This window comes from Orycteropus afer, unplaced genomic scaffold (genome assembly GCF_000298275.1).
Source record: "Orycteropus afer afer isolate SDZICR_OR568_19922 unplaced genomic scaffold, OryAfe1.0 scaffold00918, whole genome shotgun sequence".
In the NCBI taxonomy this organism is placed as follows: Eukaryota; Metazoa; Chordata; class Mammalia; order Tubulidentata; family Orycteropodidae; genus Orycteropus; species Orycteropus afer.
The window spans coordinates 121,805-142,713 of NW_006922505.1; the positions used below are offsets into that span (position 1 = coordinate 121,805).

At 41.4% G+C, this 20,909-nt stretch overlaps 1 protein-coding gene across 1 annotated transcript in view; it reads right to left on the reverse strand.

Moving 5' to 3' along the window:
- The window catches only part of GNPTAB (N-acetylglucosamine-1-phosphate transferase subunits alpha and beta), a 112,321-nt gene that overhangs the window by 19,021 nt on the left and 72,391 nt on the right, over window positions 1–20,909 (reverse strand). The window contains exons 11-19 of the mRNA XM_007958305.2: window positions 20,029–20,152; window positions 18,517–18,720; window positions 16,247–17,349; window positions 12,397–12,596; window positions 11,582–11,801; window positions 10,758–10,871; window positions 4,762–4,847; window positions 4,450–4,548; window positions 1,140–1,307 (exon numbers count right to left, since the gene is read on the reverse strand). Coding sequence (XP_007956496.1) covers window positions 1,140–1,307; window positions 4,450–4,548; window positions 4,762–4,847; window positions 10,758–10,871; window positions 11,582–11,801; window positions 12,397–12,596; window positions 16,247–17,349; window positions 18,517–18,720; window positions 20,029–20,152 — 2,318 coding nt within the window. The remainder of the gene's footprint in view (window positions 1–1,139; window positions 1,308–4,449; window positions 4,549–4,761; window positions 4,848–10,757; window positions 10,872–11,581; window positions 11,802–12,396; window positions 12,597–16,246; window positions 17,350–18,516; window positions 18,721–20,028; window positions 20,153–20,909) is intronic.

The following is a 20,909-nucleotide window of genomic DNA, read 5'->3' on the forward strand; positions in this document are numbered from 1 at the left end:
ACACATGATGATATAACCCAGAAACCAACCCAGCTATGGAAGTATCCAAAGTAAATAAGCCTACAAGATTGTAAACAGGGAACTGGAGACATCAACTGACAAATGAGAACAACTATAAACCAAAAAGAGGGAAAAAACAGTGCTGTTACAGAAGTTCTGGATGGTAGGGAAGTCAAGACAACTACAAGATGGAACGAACTGTTCTAAACTTGGGTAGAAAACTATAAATCACAGGGTAACCTCAAAGAAAAATGATAAACCTTCACATCAAAATAAAAAAAGAGGACCGGCATAAATATTCAGCAAATACTAAAATAATAGCAATGAAGGAAGTGACAACATGATTCATAAACAGAACAAGCTCAGCATAGAGAATTATATGGAACAAAGAAATCGACACCATGAAAAAGCACATAACAAAAATGACAGCAACAAATTCACTTCCTGATAATTACATATCTGGGAAGGGACTTATCTCCAAGATTTATAGCGGAAGAGTGGATCTATGGTACCTACACATAATGGAATGCTATGCAGCACTAAAGAATAATGTAGAGTCTGCAAAACACTGCATAATATGGATGAACTTGGAGGACATTATGCTGAGGGAAATAAGTCAACCACAGAAAGACAAATATAGTATTAGTTCGTTGTTTTGGAGGGTCAAGGAAAAGTTTATATATGGAGGGAAACTTTCTGTGTTATTTGGTTGCCAGGGGTGGGAGGGGAGGGGAGGGAGCACTGCAAAAAAAAAAAAAAAATGCATCAACCCATGTCACTTTAGTTTTGTGTATTTCACTGTACATAAATTATATTTCAATAAAATGCATTAAACAAACAAAAAAAAATTACAATCTTGGAAACCCTATGGGGCAGTTCTACTCTGTACTACTGGCTTGCTATGTATGAGTCAGAACGGACTTTAACAGCAAAGGCAGAAACGGAAAGACTCCCAGTTAACTATTTTCTCAAATCCCTTAAAATGCCAGTAAGTGTCTTTCACGCAGTAAGCTCAATAAAAAATGCTGACTGTGTTTCTGCAAAGAAATTGAAGAATGAATAATAACACAGGAATGGTGTTTCACCACTCTAAAATATAAACTATGAAATAAGTAAATATATGAAATATGAGAACTTACCATTCTTGCAGCTCATGCATATGAAGGAAACGGTTGCGATACTCTCTTGGCAGCTCAAATTGGGATGGAATGGGGAACATGGACTCATAGAAGTCCCTGAGAACAGCCTTCACTGTCTGGGCATCTTTATGATTATGGTCAATGTTGTCATTCAGGCAAACAAATTTCCTGCAGTAACGGAGACCCAAGATTACTGGTGATCATATGAAACAAACCAAGGAATGGGGACTACAAGTATGTTTTAAGTGAATGCATGACCCTACGTTGGTACATTTACTAATACGATTCTCTGGAGAGTCTCTAATGTTCTGTAAACTTGTTCTTTAGCTATCCCTCATCTGTAAACTAAGAGGTTTAGGGTAGATAATCTTGAAACTGCCTTCTAGCTATGTGAGCAAATGAATTTAAGGACTTTTACTCAGTGTGTCCTTAATTGTTAAATCAATGTAGTTAATTGACTGTAACATTTTGTTAGCAGCTGGGGAAAAATTAGTAAGCCTCTAAAATTGAGTCCTATGAACTGATAGTTATATTCCTAACAATTATCCCGTAGAGAATTAAAATAGAGATGGTGTCTTATAGCTACAGATACTATTAGTTTGATGAGTTCTACTTAAAATGTCTTCAGTCAAATGTAAGATGCCTGAGTTCTGGCAAAAGGGATTATGGCATGTGCTTCCCTACCAGTTTCAAGTTCCTCAAAGGCAAAAGGCATTAAACTTAGGGCTTATTAAAACAGGAGGTGGCTATGACACCACTGTTGTAAGCAGATGTACCAAAATTTAAAAAAAAAAAAAAAAACCAAAAAAGAACCCCACACACTGATATTTAAATCCAACTAGCAACTTATAAAAAATATAGTGGACATAGGAATATACTAAACAACTGGCATACATGCATTAGAGAAATCCAACGTATAGGAAAGGTACAGAACACACCTTTGGGTTTCTTCACATACACACAAGATTATATAGTCAAGAAAAAAAAGGGAGATAGGGAAACCCACAGACTTAATTGCAATGAATGGATTTTAGTGGATACCAATTCAAATCAGCAAATTTAAAAACAGAAAATATATAAATGTTTAAATAAGACAAATGAGAAAATGTGTACACTGACCAGAGTTAATTATATCAAGGAATTATTACTGATTTCTTAGATGTGTTAATGGTATTGTGGTTATGTTTTTCAGACTCCATATATATTAGAGATACACACTGAAAAATCTACAATGAAGTGATACAATGTCTGAGGTTTACTTAAAAATAATTGGGAGGTGATAGTGAGGGAGTGCGTGTTTAGGGGAAACAAGAGTAATCACGAAGTGATTATTACTGAAGCTGGGTAATGAGTACATGAAGGCTCACTATTCTCTAAACTCGGAGAACTGCTTGAAATTAAAGGATACTGAAGAAGTATGACAACCAAATGCAACCATGAGCCTCAGTTATACCCTAGATCAAAACCAGACACCTATAAAGGGCACTGGAAGGCAACTGGGAAAATTTTCATATGAACTGTGCATTAGATAGAGAGCTCTGGTAGCATAGTGCCTAAGGCATCTGACTGGTAACCAGAAGGCTGGTGGTTCAAACCCACCAGCCTGGGTTTGAATAGACTGGGCAATCTATTTCCGTAGAGATACCGCCTCAGAAACCCAAGGAGGGGTCGCCCTGAGTCGAATTGACTCAACGGCAGTGAGTTCGGTTTTTTGTTTTTGGTGCATTAGATGATATCATTTAAATAAATTTTTTAAGTGTGTGGTAAAGATCTTCTGGTATAAAGCAGATTGTCTCTGTTTTGGAAGACTTGTGCTAAAATTATTAGATGTGAAGTGTGTAGATGTGAATGTCTGCAGCTTATTTTAAAATGGTTCAGCCAAAAAATAAAAGTAAGTGTGTGCATATGCATGCACACAGATAAAGAGAGAGACAAATATGACAAAATACAGATCAGCAGAAAATCTGGGTTATGGTTTTATGGGGTTTATTATACTATTTTTCCCCCCAATTTAGGGAAAAATTAAAGCAAAAGTATAAGAATGAGACAAACGGTATGTGTGAGCAGTAGGTAGTTAAAGCTGATACTGCTGAGTACCTGCCAAACAGCCGTTTCACTCCCAGTCCTTCCTTCCTAAGAGAACTTTCATTCTGTTCAGCTTATCTCTGCCTCTGATCTGACTCAGAGAAGGTGATCCTACTCCAGCCTCAGAGTTGGCCCCTGACTAGTCCAAGTGATTCTCTCCCCTTTCCAATGTCAGCTTGGGGGGAGAGACACAGGAAGAGGTGGTCCCTTTTTGCAGGTGACATCTAGGACACTGCAGCCATCCTGCAGATGAAGCTCACACACACAGGAAAGCAGACCTGAGGGACGAAGGAAGGGAGGCCCGGAGGCAGCCTAGCCCCAGGCTCCTCGTTCTGTGGACCAACCATGTCTTGTAACTGGTAAGCCAGTGAGAACTGTGGTTTTCTGCTCCTAACTTATATAATGAGCCTCCATAAAAGTAAAACAAAACAAAGCAAAGAAACAAGAAAAGAGTGAAAAACAGAACACCTGTTCAAGTACACAGGCACAGCGGGGTCTGGCCAATGCTTCTGGAGAAGCCCACCTTATCATGTTACCTTTTAATAAAACCCTGTCCATTGAGAGATCACGAAAATAGTTATGCATACTCTCATCCCAACAACTTTTCAAACTGGCACAAAAACATAAAAATACAAGACACAACTAAAACAGTAAATTTCCCATATGTACTGCTACAGCTCAATAATGACTGAAAGGGGAGGGCAATAAGCTAGCACCAAAAAAGACTTCCAAAACCAATCTGGTAGTTTCTCCAAAAAGTAAAACATAAAACTACCATTAAACAAACCAGCAAACGCACTGCCGTCGAGTTGGTTCTGACTCATAGCGACCCCTCCATGGGTTTCCAAGGCAGTAAGTATCTCTACGGAAGTAGATTGCCCAGTCTTCCTTCCAAGGAGTGGCTGGTGGGTTTGAACTGTCGGCCTGGTCAGCAGTCAAATGCCTTAGGTACTACGCCACCAAAACTACCATATGGACCAGTAGTTCCACTCCCAGGTATATACCCAAAAGAACTGAATCAAAGACTGAGTTTGTGTCTCTACCTACAGGATCCTCCCTTCTCTCCCAAACTCATACCTCTTGGTCAAGTCCAGCTCAGAAAAGTTACCTCTACCATTAGGTCTTCTCTCTGCTCCCAACAGAAATAAATCACTTCCTTCTATTCCAAGGGCCCTTTCTTGATGTGTATTTGCAAAATTTAACATAATTTTAAAAAACCCAGTACCTGGGATTTTTCCGTATGTCATCCAACTGCCCGACCACATGAGAAACATTAGTACGGATCATTTTAAAAGCAATCTCTTCCTCTCCCATGATTTCGAACCTAATTATCAAAACATTTAAAGATTTATATAGGTAAAAAAAGCAAAACTTCAATGACTCAACCTCCACAGAATTACTTCCTGTTTCAGTATTACTAAAGAAAATAGTCTCATGTAATTTTAAAAAGAATTCTTAATAGATATTATACAATTACAAAAATGCCAGACCTCTGTAATTATCTTTAAACTAAACAAAATATGTACATACTACTCACCTGTATTTGTTTTTGTCCTTATATGCCTTGTGGATTTTATCAGTTACTGGTTTGCAGTTGGTAAGTAGACTCTTAGTGACCGGTGGCTGCGAGAACACACAAGCAGATCAGACATGGTCACAGGAGCAGACCCAGAGTGAGGTGGGGGGGCACTAACCTCAGGCATAAAGATCAAGGGGCCACCAAAAATACTCAGTGATCAAGATACATGATTTATCTTTTTAAAAAATCTGACTGGTGCAGGCTGTCTATTTTTATAAATATAGTTTTATTTTAATCACACATTCTTCCATTTCCCATCGCCTCCCAGTTGATTCCAACTCAGGGCAACCCCATGTGTTGGAGGATGCCCAAGGGTCTTTTCGACTATCATCTTTACAGCAGCAGATTGTCAGGACTCTCTTTCACGATGCTAGTGGGTGGGTTTGAACTTCCAGCCTTTCTGTTAGTAGTCAAGCTTAAACCATTTGGGCCACCCAGGGACTTCAATCACTTACCCCACACTATGAGTTAAAACAGTCTTATAAGTTATTGTTACAGTTTTCTTCAGAAAGAAAATAAATTCCTAACACAAAATATAATGAACTGGTTGGTCACTGGTCTACATTATACTCACAAGCTAACGTGTGATTCTTATAATTAGAAGATCCATTCTTTGATCCCATGTGTAATCACAGTTAATTACAAAAAAATGAAGCCAATATCCTAGCTAAGAGTTTGTTCGAGCAATGTTAATTAACACTGCTGGAGCTCTGGTAGCATAGTGGCTAAGACACTTGCCTGCTAACCAGACGGCTGGCGGTTCAAACCCACCAGCCACTCCTCGGAAGGAAGGTTGGGCAATCCTACTTCCGTAGTGATACTGCCTCGGAAACCCAAGGAGGGGTCGCTATGAGTCGGGGCCGACTCGACGGCACATAACAACATAACTAAAAGTTTATGTGGATGGGCTTCAAAACACCAACTTTAATTGTTAACAAAGCAGCTTTACTCACTTCTTAGCTCTCAAAGATACTTGGTAATTCTAACTCTCAATCCAGAAATTTGGAAAACATTAAAATATTATTCTACTAATGAATGAAGATGGGCAAATTTCAAAAGTAAAATGTCTCAATAGTCTCTCACTGTACCTATAACAAGGCAAGCTGAATGGCTATTTTACACACGTGTACCATCTTTTCTTAGAAAATAGCACTTCTGTGAATTCTGTATAAGTATGGGAATCTGGTAGGTATAAAGCAATGGCTCCAAGAGAAAGAAAGAAAACCAGAGGAGGAAAGACAAGTGAAAGGACAGATGTGGAAATAAGTGTGTGAAAGAGAAGTCTTGCGAGAGAGCTAAAAAAGGCTCTAGCAAGAATGAAGTGCACTGGACTCTGACCTTTTAGCACAGTTACTGTATCGTCCAGAAGCAAGCAAGGACCACTGGGGAGGAAGAAAGGTTGAGGGTGAGCCCAGCATCCTTCCTCCTTCCTCTGTCTTGGCCACCTCAGGGTGTGTGAGTGGGGGGTGTGCCCACCAGGAAGACAGTGGAAAATGCAGGTGAGGGCAGCCTGCACTCACGAAGGCCCACTTTCCCCTCATGGAGGCAGAACGTGCCCAGGTTCCTGACAATGGACAGAAACTTTAGTTCTCTTGACTAATACATCAGCTTGCAGGGAAAAAATCTAAGCCAAATCATCTACATCTGGATGATTTAGTTGATTGCTTTAGCTTTGTTATACTACTCTGCTAGCTCAAATTTGGGGAAAATAGAAAAAAGAGTTATCAATATTTAAAAAGTCTTAACACTGAGAAGTTTCACCTATGTAATCTAATGTCTAACTTAAAAAAAAAATTGATTCTGTTGTCTCTGTAGGAAGGAGTAAAACCTATCGTGATTTGCACATGTATCTTTTCATTCATTAAAAACATGCATGTAAATGACTCCAAAACAAACTCACTGCCACTGAGTGGATTCTGACTCATAGCAACCCCATCAAGTTTCCAAGGCTGCAAATCTTTACAGAAGCAGAACGTTTCATCTTTCTTCCATTGAGCAGCTAATGAGTGTGAACCACCAACGTTTTAGTTAGCAGCCAAATGCCTTAACCACCATACTACCAGAGCTCCTTTGTAAATGACAATGAACATTTACAAAGGATTTTTCACAAACATAAAGTACTTTATGCAACTGGACTGAGCCAAAGGTCCAGAAGCAAGTGCTGAGGCCACAAGATGAGCTACTATTCTGTTATCAGAGCTTATGTGGTGGTGCAATGGTTAAGCACCAGGCTGCTAGCTGAAAAGTCAGAGGATGAGACCCCCCCTTTGAACCAACTACCCTGATGCAGTCTCATTTCTAGACTGACTGATTCATATCAACCATACTACTTGATTATAAAAGCAAGTGCTATTCATCACAGAAGGTACCAGAAATGCTAGTCTAAAAAAAACAAAAGATAAACAATTACCTGTGACTTGTCATCATGCCTGATATCATATCATGTTTATGGACCTACTTCTGTTTTTTCTCTACTTCTTTTTATATTGTAAGCATTTTTCCATATATCAATAAACTAAAAACCAAACCACTGCCATCAAGTCGATTCTGACTCCTAGCAACCCTTTAAGATAGAGAACTGCCTCATGAGGTTTCCAGGGCCATAAATCTTTAAGGATCCAGACTGCTTCATACTACTCCCACAGAACAGCAAATGGAGTTTGAACCACTGATCTTGCTTAGCAGCTGAATGCTTTAATCACTGTATCACAAGAGCTCCTTAAATCAATAAAAATTAACTGTAAACATCATGTTAATGACTATACTATACCCTTGTTTCACCATTTCTAAGATGCAAACTTCTTACATTTTAACTTCTCTGAAACTGGGATACATCTTAGAATCCAGATTCTTCCAATCACTTCAGCTGGATGGCACACCAATGATGATGTCATGTGCCACTGAGTCGATTCAGATTCCTAATGACCCAATAGGACAGACTAGAATTGCCTCCCAGGGTTTCCTAGGCTGTACTCCTAAGGCACTTGACTGCTCACCAGAAGGCTGGCGGTTCAAACCCACCAGCCACTCCTTGGAAGGAAGGTTGGGCAATCCTACTTCCGTAGTGATACTGCTTCAGAAACCCAAGGAGGGGTCGCTATGAGTCGGGGCCGACTTGACGGCAAACAACAACAACAACAACTCCTTACAGAACCACATCACCAGCTCTTTTATTCCACAGAGCAGCTGGCGGGTTCAGACCTCCAACCTTTCAGCTAGCAGCCTAGTGCTTAACCATTGCACCACCAGGGCTCCATGGCACCCCAAAGTAGTTGTCTGCAAATTATCCACTGACCCCATCTGGTAACATCAAGAAAGTGCCAACGTCAAAACATTTAGCTGTGATGAAAGATGGCATTTCACCTGATGAATGTTTCCTTGCTTAATGTTTAACCCAAGGATTGTTCTTCTAGGCCACTTACATTGCTTTTGAACTATCTTCTGCCATTCTTAGTAAACAGGATGTCTACTTACAGAATATAAGCAACTAATCTGAATATTAGCTTAAATACCCATTAGGAGGAAAAAAATATTCCCAAAGCAAGATATAAATGATTCTGGAGAAACTAGATGAATGGGACCTTCTATAAAAATTAAATTTTTATGTGCTTCCAAGACTTCTCCAAAAGAGTCAAAAAGAGAACCTACATATTGGGAACAAATATTTGGCAATGACGTATCTGACAAGGGACTTATCTCTAGAATTTATAGAAAACTCTAACACCTCAATAACAAAAAGACAAACAATCCAATTAAAAAATGGGCAGAAGACATAAATAGACACTTCACCAAGGATATTCAGGCAGCCAACAAACATATGAAGAAATGCTCACGATCATTAGCCATTAGAGAGATACAAATCTAAACAATGAGATACCATCTTGCACTAGCAGCAAAGTTCAACAAGACAGAGAATAACAAATGCTGGCGAGGATAAAGAGAGATTGGGACTCTCATACACTGCTGGTGGGACTGTAAAATGGTATAACCACTGTGGAAAGCAGTATGGCGATTCCTTAAAAAGTTGGAAATAGAAATACCATTTGAACCAGTCATTCCATTACTAGGTAAATATCCTAAAGAAGTGAGACCCGTGACAAGAACGGACGTATGCACACCCATGTTCATCACAGCACTATGTATAATAGCAAGAAGTTGGAAACAACCTAGGTGTCCATCAACTGAGGAATGGATAACCAAACTATAGTACATACAAGCAATGGATTACTATGCAACCCTAAAGAATAATGTAGAATCTGCAAAACACCATATAACATGGATGAACTTGGAGGACATTATGTTGAGTGAAATAAGTCGATCCCAGAAGGACAAATATTGTATTAGTCCATTAATGTAAAAGTCAAGGGAAGGTTTATATATGGAAGGAAATTTTCTTTGTTGGTTACCGGGGGTGGGGGGAGGTGAGGGGAGGGCACAGTGTTAGAAAGGTAGAGATAAGTATTGATTTGGGTGAAGAGAAGGGCAATGTACCAAATGTGTGATCAACATGGTGGCACTGAGGAAGAGGAAGACACAGAGAGGTACCTGGGAGGTGCAGACAACAAAGATGAACCCTTTTGCACATACAGTACTGCGTTGTCAGTGAAAGCAAACACAGGTAAAGGGTTGATAGATGGGTAGACAGGCTGAACTGTCAGTTATGTCCATGCAGCAGGGAGTATACCCAACACTATGTATAGGGTTGGCAGACAATGGTTCTACAAGCATATTTGTATGTTCTGTAAGAAATCTCAGGTGTATAGTACAGCTGACAAGGGACAAGGTCGTAGTTACTTCTTGGTCATAGCCAACTACCCAGAGGGAGCAAGTAGTTGAACCTGTGGGCTCAGGACCATAGTCACAGGAGACATCAAGCTCAATTGGCATAACATGTTACACAAAACATTGTTTCACCTCCTACTTTGGCGAGTAGCAACTGGGATCTTAAAAGCTTGCAAGCAGCCATCTAGATGCAACAATGGGTCTCTCCTCATCCAGAGCAAAGAATAAAGAAAACCAAAGATTCATGGAAACAATTAGTCCTCGCGACTGGTACACCATGCAATCCACAGCCTATATGACTATGAGACCAGAAGAACTAGATGGTGCCTGGCTACCACTGTCAACCACTCAGAGGGAGATCTATGGAAGAGATCCTCGATAGAGAGGGAGAACAATGTGGAACAAAACTCAAAATCATTTGGGTCGGGGGGAAGAGGGACCAGGTTTGCTGGTCTGATAGAGCCTGGTAGAACCACTGAGACTATGGCTCCTAGCTGCCCTTCAGGCCTGGAATTGAACCCACACCTGTGGCTTCCAGCCAAACAAAACACAGGCATAAGAGTTGAACATTTACATGAAGTAGATATACTCCTTGGAGAAAACAATCATGCGAGAATGAAGGGCTGCTTATATGCAGGAAGACACCTCAGGGGGCAGAGTACATGGAGGGATGGACACAGAGAAGAGGTAACTATCAGAAGGAATGGGGAGGGGAGCTGTGCATTGTGGTAAATTGTAGTCAATGTCATGAGACAAAGCATATGTGAAGTGCTGTATGGAAAGTGAATTTGCTCTATAACCTTTCACCCAAATCACAATTAAAGAAAAAAAAAAGATATAAATGATTCTGGATTACCTGTGCTACTACTCTCTACCCAAGATAGAAGTAGAAAACCTGCCTGTCATTTTTGAAACGGTGTAAATAACACCGGATAAGCTGTTGTACAGAAGGACTCCTGGTGGCGTAACATTCAGGACTCCTGAAGGCCGGGGGCTCTGCAGGGAAGGGCCTGGTGATGTGCTTCCATACAGACGACAGTCCAGAAGACCCTTGGGGCAGTTCTATTGTCACCCTGAGTCAGAACTGACTTGATGGCACCAACAACAAAAGCAAGCTGTTGTACACCCATAAAACATTTTGTTGTACAGAAAAGTTAACTCATGCCACTTACGAGATTGGGGTCATAGTATGCTTCCTGAGTTGGTGGAACATTGTTTAGTTGAGTAATATTGGCAGGAAGCATTTTTGAGCAATTTATTAACATGTGTTCCAGACCTGTCAAATCCTAAAAAGCAAAATAAAAGGATAAACCTATTATGTGGACGTTAAGTAACGACTGTGGTTTTAAAAATAAAAATTATGTAAGTCTCCAAAAATGGTTTAAATATTATCTTCCAAGAAACCATGACTATATAATTCTTAAGATAAACAGTAAGTAAAACTAAAAAATAGCAGAATGGGACAATACAAATGCAAGTATTTCATCCCTGTTTCAAAGAACATACTGCTCTGTGAGACACCATTTTACCCAAGGCGGTCCAAAGGAGTCACCAAGGGACATGCTATGAGACCCTGCTCATCTTGGCACTCTTCACTGGTGAGTTCCCTACTCCTGGGACGGGAGGAAGCCAGGACGCAGTGGACTGTACAGTGTCACAGGCTTGGCTGAGCCAACTACATCTGAAGAGCCCCTGAAAGGCCTTCCGCAGGATTCTTGCATGCAATATACTCTAGCTCTTCTCCAAAGAGCACAGTGTCAATCCTGACAATCCCGTCAATGCCTGATGAAAAGCCTACAATGTAATCTCATAACACAAACTTGAACTTTGGTTTTAATTCTTCTATTAAAAAGGGACTGTGGTCAAACTCTCACTAAATACCAAGAACTACTTTTACTTACACTGAACTGAAATCTGTCAGAGGAAAAAACAGAAAGTGCCAAAATTTAAAACATCATTTCACATGTCACAAGGTTTAGGAAAGAAAATACAACACCTGTAAACTTAAAGGCAGGTCGTGAATTCTGGTGGCCAGTGTTCGGATTTCTCTGTCAGACAAGACACCAGATTGGTCTGTATCCACCTCATCAAAAACCTGAGATATATTCAGTGGCTGGACTGCACTCATGAGATAATAAAAATAGGAGAAGGCGAACTGCATATCCTCAGAATGGCGGACTTTGTGAAACGATGTCTTGTCAAATTCTTCAGGGAACCTGTCCAATTATAAAAGAATAAGCCCTGCAGATTCAAATTATAAATGGTCCCTAACATTGGTGGGAATTGATGCCTTTGAATTACGGTGCTGTGAAGAATACTGAATATACCATGGACTGCCAAAAGAATGAACAAATCTATCTTGGAAGAAGTACAGCCATGATACTCCTTAGAAGCAAGGATGGTGAGACATGGTCTCACATACTTTGGACATATCACCAGGAGGGACAGTCCCTGGAAAAGGACATCATGCTTCGTAAAGTAAAGGGTCAGCAGAAGGGGAAGATCTTCAATGAGATGGACTGACATAGTGGCTGCAACCCTGGGCTCAAACAGCAATGACTCTGAGCATGGCACAGAAACCAGCAGTGTTTCATTCTGTCTTTGGGTCTCTATGAGTTGGAAGTGACTTAACAGCACCTAACAACATTTGTGGGGATAGAATTTTTTCCCCTTCCCATTTAGTTAGATGTTATCTTTAATATAATTAATCACCAAATATTACAGCCATAAATTTAGCATAGCAGAGACACAAATTTCAAGCAGCCTTAGCTCTGAAAATATGGAAGCCATAGAAATGCAAGCAAGACTCACATATCTTGCAGTTCTTGCATAATAATTCGGTCAATCATGTGAGGCATGTGTGCAGGGACCTTCCGAGAGGTGAATCCAAATTTGCTGTTTAGAATTTTATTGACGTAGCGGAGGGAATCTGCAAACGTGTCTTTCAGTTGCCTCCCAGTGTGTTTGCTCTCGGTGAAGTAGGCCAACTGTGTCTTCAGTGACTCTTCTTCCTAAGAAGAGAATACCATGTATACCCAGCTTTACATTTACTAATGAACTGTGCTAAGGCGCCCTGGTGGCACAACATTAAACGCTCAGAAGCTAACCAAAGGCTGGCAGTTTGAACCCATCTCTAGCTGCTTCAAGGGAAAAAGAACTAGAGACCTGCTCCTGCAAAGATTGCTGTTGTTTGTTGTTTTGTGCCATCGAGTAAGACCCGTCTCATAGTGACCCCTCCTTAGGTTTCCAAGACAGTATCACTACGGAAGTAGATTGCCCCATCTTCCTTCCGAGGAGTGGCTGGTGGGTTTGAACCACCAGCCTTCTGGTTAGCAGTCAAGTACCTTAGCTGCTACGCTATCAACCCTACAGGGCAGTTCTACTGTCACAAGGTCACTGTGAGTTAAAATCGACTTGACGATATCCAACAACAATGTCCTTTGTTAACAGAGAGACAATGGTAGCATTTTATATAATGTGGCCATAATCAGTCACTAACTGCCCATGAGGGACAAATGAAACGAGCACTGACTTTAAGCATCCTCAGAGTAGGACTAACTGGATTTTAGTGAAAGTCTGCCTCACCAAAACTGGCTTGAGAACAAAAGCTGTGTGTTGGAGGACGGTTTATAGGATATTCGTCAAGGACTGGTCACTAGCCATGAGATTTCATAGCCAATTCAATGCATTTAAAAATATATTTAGAAACAAATTTGATAAATCAAGCTATTTCTACAGCTAAGGAGAAAGTATCTGAACTTTGAACACAGAACCAGTAACACATTTGGTTTCACCATATAATAGAGCTAATGATACAAAATATAAAGAACCCTGTCAAAACCAGCAAGAAGCAAAACTATATGGCAAAGAAAAATGGCAAAGAATGTGAGCACATTATAGAAGATGAAATTTTCTGTATGGAAATCTACACTTGACACTTTCAACTTTGCAATTCCACCTTCAGAAATAAAAATTTACTCAAGTGTAAGACATACGTACAAAAACATTTACTGAAATATATTTTTTATTTATAACCATAAAAAACAGAAGTAATTTGCAGCTGTTAAAAAGAATAATGTAATAAAATAAATAATGTACTGATGTGGTTAGCTTGCCCACTGTTACTACTTACTAAGGGAAAAGGCAATTGAAGAGCAACATACCTACTCCTCAGTGATCAACTATCTCCACAGAGGGCACGGAGCAATGGCAGGACAGCACAAGGTCGCAAGTGGGTAGGAGGAGGCCAGACAAGGGTTTGAAGGGGCTGGGGCGGTTAGGTTAGTGGGGGGAGTGAGGGGGAAAGGGGGCTGTGCAGGGTTGCAGAGCCAGGGTGGATGGAGACAAGCAGGATCTCTGCTCAGGCTGAGTGGCAGGAGGTAGGGGGTGGAGGACGAGTGGTTCCCACCCAGGGTGGGCAGGAGGAGGCAACCAGCAACACTGGACCACCACTACCCCAAACCCCACAGGTTCTATGGTGGTGGGGAAAGGAGGCTTGCCACACCATGCATATCTATGGTGAGTGAATTACTTAGTGTGGCTTTTCTAGCCATAAGTCTTTGTAAACTCTGTAGTAGAATTTGCTGTGAGCAACTGAGGAGCTCCTGATTGTAAAAGTTATCCACCTGGGTATTTCTGTTGGGCGCAACACAAAGCAATGTTCTGGGAGGTTCCTGCTCTCTCTCAGGTGCTTAGAATTCTGATCTTATGATTGGTTAGTTTGGCCACTCTGCCAGGATCAAAAGGAGGCCTCCTAGAGGCAGAAGAAGTCTCTTTCTCTGACTGCTGGCTGAGGAAGGACATGCTCCTGCGAGACACGCGCTGCTGGGAAAGAGACGTAAGAGACATGCATTGCTGAGAGAGACACTAAGGGACATGTACTGCTGGGAGAGAGACTGTGAGAGACTGTTGAGAGACGGTGGGCTGGGAGAGAGACTGAGTAGTTTTCCTGAACTCGAATTGTAGCCTGGTGCTTCCCTAATAAACCCCATAATCTGTGAGTTCTGTGTGGCCACTGCAGTGAATTATCGAACCCAAGAGAGAGGTGGTGGGTGCTTTGGAAGAAACCGTTGGTGAAAGGGCTGGAGGGAGGCAGCATGTCTGGCCTTGCAGTAATAGGTCTAGCGTCACTGATGCTGATTCTGTCTTCCTCTTGTGGGGTTAAAGGAGGTCAGGCGATGTGGCCTCCTTGTCTTTTTTGCAACATCCCAAGATGTACTCGGAGCACCCAATGGGCAGTGAGCAACTAGGAGGTGGGGAACACCAGGACTGAAGATGGGGCACAGCCCAACACTCGCATAACACCGATTTCGCATAACGACCTGGTCTTTGCACCCCACTATGTTGATAAAAGGAGCCCTGGTAGCATAGTGCCTAAGGCACTTGACTGCTAACCAGAAGGCTGGCGGTTCAAACCCACCAGCCACTCCTCGGAAGGAAGGTTGGGCAATCCTACTTCTATAGTGATACTGCCTCGGAAACCCAAGGAGGGACCACTATGAGTCGGGTCTGACTCGAGGGCACACAACAACAACGATATGCAGGCCCATGATACTTTCAGAGGACACTAAGGAAGACAATGCCATTCCCCTTTTACCTTCTTTCCGACCCATGACTCTGCTTCTTCCCCATCCTGCCTAGACCACATGATTTTTCTTGGCCTGTCAACTCCTAGCTACCCTTCAAAGCTCAGTTCATAGGGCACTTCCTCATGGATGTTCTTCCAGTTTCTCGGGGCAGAGTTGATCAATTCTCCCTTTGGATTCCTTGCCCAAAGGGAGGCACTTACTACACAGCTACAATTATTCGTCCACAAAATCTGTCTTCCCCACTGGTTTCCAGGACCAGTGACTGTGTTCTAATTATCTTGTGCTCCCTAGTGGTTAGCACAGTGATGGCACTTAGGGGATGTTCAAAGGACACACTGCAGCACAGAGGTGCAGGGCAAGAGACTGCAGGTGTGAAGCATGACTTACACTGACTGGCTATTGTGCTGCTGGGGATGCAAAGGAACTTAACTAAGCCTCAGTTTTTTTCATCAGTAAAACTAGAAAATTACCTGACCTGACCAGCATAGGTTACAGAAAAGCATTTTTGGAACCATAACGTGCTGAATAAAGATAAGCTACCACCTCTGTGCTGCCACCTACTGGAGGTCTGCCCCTGGCTGAATTTCTTTATCACTCACATTCAGGCAATTATCTAAACCATCAAATGGGAGTAACAACAGTAAATACCCTTTGTAAGGTACTTTTATTATTACAGGTATTGGAGAAATTAAACATATCTACATAAGGAAAGCACTTAGTACAGTGGCAGAAGACTGTACTGAAGAGATGGTCAACCAAAGGAAAACCAGTACCAACCAACCACCACCACCAGCTGCCATTGGTTCTAACTCACAGCAACCTCATGGGGATCAGAGTAGACATGTGTTCCCGAGCCTTTTCAGTGGCTATGTCGGAAGAGCTCACCAGCTTTTCCTCTGAGGAGCCTCTGGGTGGACTTGAACATCTAACCTTTGGGTTAGAAGTTGAATGTGTGAACTATTTATACCACACAGGGACTCCCAAATACATGGTAGCTATTATTATATTGTAATCAATCACAAGGTTATCTGTTTTTCCTGAGCATGGGAAATATAAGGCTGGTTGTAACTTACATCAAGAAGATCTTGGAAATACTTCTTTTTCTCCCATGGCAAAAAGCCCAGGTATCTTTCTGCATAATGGTGCAGCTTTCGTCCAGGTAATAATACTTCATTAATGCCCATGCTATTTTTAGCATGTTCCTCCATTCTGTCCTTCTCTTCTTTCCCTGTGATTTTCTTTTCCTTCGTCACTTGTTTTTCCAGTGGAACAATCAGAGAGGAAAGCTTTTCGCTCAACACCCCTCCACCCACTTTTTGGCTTTCAGCTTCAGATCTAAATCCGGCTTTGGTGCCCAAGCCTTGGGATGGATTCTGACCCTGAGGGTGGTCATTCACCTTCACTGTCACTGTTGGAGAGGTAGAGCTCAGTAATCTTTCAGATGCTTCTAAGCTGTTTGTCAAGACGTTTTTGTGAACCCGTTTTCCCAGTGGGACATCCAAATGGCCATTTCTTTCATCTGTTATTACAGTGTCACCTGTTTTCACTTTAGCATCCTGTGAGTTCATCAGAAAAGACAGCAACAAGGCAGACTTGGACAGATTGTATCCTTTCAGAGTGATATCTCCACGTTCCAGCTGCAAATCCAAGTCACCAAGATTTACCTGGGCTTCTTTTGGAAGAAGTGAAATATTGACCACGGGAATTTTCACCTGGTCCAGGGATCTCCCTGTTAGGTTACCATCACGTCTCTTGAACTTTGGAAAGCGTTTTTCCACAGGAACATCTTTAAATGGGATTTCTACCTCTGGAAGAAGTGTTATGGGGCTAGCCAAATTCTCGTAAGACTTCTGGGTGGTAGAATTTAGTTTTGGTTCCTCTCGTGTATCAACCTCTACTGTTATCTGCATTTTGAATTCATCATCATTTTTATTTTGAAATGTGAGATTGAAATGTATGGTGGTCGCATTCATTCCACTGTTCATTATCAGGTGGATGGTTTTCCATTTATTGGCAATTGAAGCATGTCGAATGATTGGATTGTCACTATAGGCACCTTCAAGTCCTCTTTTGGCTATTTCTGCAAAGCTGAAATAAGGCAGGCATTCACCTTTTGGAAGGACATAGTGAGTCTGATTTGGAAGAAGTGTGACTTTGTACAATTCATGGAAATGATCTAGGAAAAAAATACAAACACGATTTCTTAAAAATCAGGCATATTTCCTCTTATGCTTTAATTATCTGAGCTTTAGGTTTCACTTTCTAAAACTGACTTTAAACTGATGTCAAAATAATCAGAACTTCTAATACAAGGGCTACTATCTGAGGGGATCATGAACATAGGATGCTAATTCTGACCTACTACACGGATAAAGGAAGGTTGGGCAACCCTACTTCCGTAGTGATACTGCCTCGGAAACCCAAGGAGGGGTCGCTATGAGTCAGGGCTGACTCGACGGCACATAACAACAACAACACAGGGATAAAGGACTCAATTCTTGACAGAACATTCCAATAATCATTTTCATCTTCTTATCCATTCGAAAAAATACAGTTTCCTGCCCAAAAGGCCCCCATTACTAAGCCATTACAAGAGCCAGTATTTGAACCATCTTCTGTAATGCATTATTATTCTCCTTTCATTGTTTCCACATCAAACATTCACCATGTATTTTCAGCCAAGGTTATGTGCTCGTTCAGAACAATCAGACTGTAGCAGTAATAGAAAAATACAGTGCTCCAGAGTCTACTGTTCTCTAAGAATCTGTGTGCTCTTATTTTTAACTTACAACTGGTTTGAGTGTAAGGCTGGGAAATGGATTGAACTGAACTGTGTCCCCGAAAATACGTGTTGGAATCCTAACCCCTCTACCTGTGGATGTAATACTGCTTGGGGAAGGGGATTTTCTTTGCTCTATCAATGAGGTTCTATCAGTCTAGGGTGTATCCTAAACCTCATCACCTCTGAGTTTTAAAAAGAGTAGATTAAACACAAAAATAAGCAAGCACAAACGCATAGGGGTGAGATGTGGATGGGAAATAGCTCGCCCAGGAACTGAGGAACACAGGGGCTACAGATGGATCTTCCCTGAGAGCCAACAGAGAGAGGACTTCCCTTAGAGCTGGTGCCTTGAATTCAGACTCCTAGCCTCTTAAAGGAAAAAAACACGTTTCTATTCTTCAAAGCTACCTCCCTGTACTATTTCTATCATAGCTGCAGTAGGAAACTAAGACAGGTACACACAGAATAATGAAATAATAACAATCAGCCCAAAGACCTCTACTTGTAAAAAATTTTTATTCTTTTATTCTTACTATGTTTTTAATAAATTAATAAATTTACCTTGTCCACAGTCGCCAGCATCAAAACCACAGGACAAGACATTGCAGGCTTGGTCGCAGAACTTATCAGCAAGCCAGGAATTTGCACAACCTTGATTACAATAAGAGATACTATTTATTCCTCCACCAAACTGCCAGGGCTGCCCAACTCCGACACTCCCGGTGCCCCCACCTCCCGCAACATAGCGACTGCCTCCGCTGTTACCTGCAGAGAAAAGGAAAAAGATGAGTTTTGTCATGCCTGTGATTTGCCTGGGGGCTGGGGGAGCAGTTCATTATTTCTTAATAATGTTTTCAGGGTTGATGGATGAATTTTAGCTTAAAAGACTGATCTCATTCCTTAGCAGAAAATTTCAATTATCTTAAAAAAGGAAAAAAAGGAGCTCTGGTGGCATAGTGGGTAAGACATTCGGCTGCCAACCAGGTCAACAGTTCAAACCCACCAGCTGCTCTGTGGAGCAAGTTGAGGCAATCTACTTTTGTAAAGATTTACAGCCTTGGAAACCCAAAAAGGATTGCTATGAATCAGAATTGACTTGATGGCAGTAGGTTTAAGACAAAAATAAACTGAAAAAGGAGCATCACTTCAGTGGACAGGGCATGGAATGGCTGGGTGATGGCACTTGGGAGCCGTGGAGGCTGGAGGGCAGGCTTCACGTCTGCTCACAGACTGGCCTGGAGGAGCGGGAAAACAGGAAAAGCAGATGCTCCCAGAGACTGGGACTGCCAAGTTGCTGAAAACGGGCCCTAATACAGGTGCTAACCTTGATCAACAAGCACCCTTTTGTGGTCTAACTGTAATGTTCTACTAGGGGATGGGCTCCCTGGATGGCACGGAGCCACCTGACAGGTCTAATGGAAACACAAATCGAAGCTTTGTTTTCCCCAATAAGTAACACTTTTCCAAGCCTGTTTTCTTATATGGAATTCAGAGGTGATGATATCTGAGCACATACTTTTCCCTTCTTAGGTGACTACGAAATTCAAATGGATAATGGCTAATGTGTATGAAAATGCTTTATAAATCTAAAGGCAATAAATAAACGTAAAAAGCTGTTATCAATTAAGTCCAAATATAAGCATGTGAGAAAGGGAGAAGAAATGCTGAGGAGATAGGACATTTATTTCTCTTGCCTCCCTCCCTTCAGTGGTTCATTGACCTACAGCAATTGGCTGCTGAAAGCCACCAGAGTGAGCTCCTACAAGAGTAGTAGCTCCTACAAGAATCACAGTTAGTGATTCTTGCTCTTGAACTTCCATAATTAGGAGTACTACTGATCTGCATATTTTAAATAAGAAAAGGCATTTTCAAGTGCAGGGTCAACATGGGGAAACACCCTCAACAATGCACAAGAGGGGTAACTGGGCCACCCGTCAACTCCAAAGAGCACGGACTACTGATTTGTTTCAGTACGTGAAGAATGCTTAACAAGTCTACTATATATGTTCAGTAATTATCAGGAATGAAAACATTTGGTAAATGTGAACAAACTACACTGTGACACAGTCTTACCAAAGCAATCACCACCATCCCAATCACAGGCCGAATTATTACAAGCTTTGTCACAATAGCCGTCTTTAATCCAGGAACCCGGGCAGCCCTCAGCACAGTTTGGCACAGGCCATGTCAAATAAACCTATGAGAAAACAAAACATATGGTAAAAAATGATTTCTGACACTTTTCACTCTCAAATACCTAAGGAGGGAAAAATAAATTGAGCCCCTAGGCAAGGCTGGAGTTTTCCAAGGGCTGTTTACATTCACATGGAATATTTTGTTATAAATTTGCCCACAACAGTAGTATTCTAAGTCCTGCTATGTTGGCAGTTCTTTCTGTGTAAAACTATTCTTTCCTGTTACCTGTGTTAATCCCAGCAAAGCAAAGGGCATATAAATGGACCTCTACGTGAGAGAAATGTGAAAGGCAGGCTCTGCTTAGTTGAGGTGAGCTCTTGGCAGAATCAAGGGCAGGGCAGAGGTGAACAAGGATCACCTCGAGGAGAGCAGACAAGCACTCTATTTGTGGATTAGTTTCTGAACATGGCCTTATGATCTACTTTTAAATAAACAAGATTTCAAATGTCAGACTTAATAGCAAAAGTGTGACTACGAAACCACGTCAAAGCAGGTGGGAAGTATAACACAAATCACTGCTTTTCTGTGACAATCGTCAGTAACTCCCAAAGATATTTATGTATGTAAATATATAAGACAAAAGCAGCAGAGGAGCTCTCACTATCCTCATCTCCATGCAGAAGATCAGGCGAGGAGTGAATCAACACAGTGCTCCACAGTATTCCAAACTGCAAACTGGACTGCTTTCAACATGAGTGATCTGTATGGCTATTTTTAAAATTTAGAAAAAAAAAAAAAAATCTGCCTCCAAAGCCTCC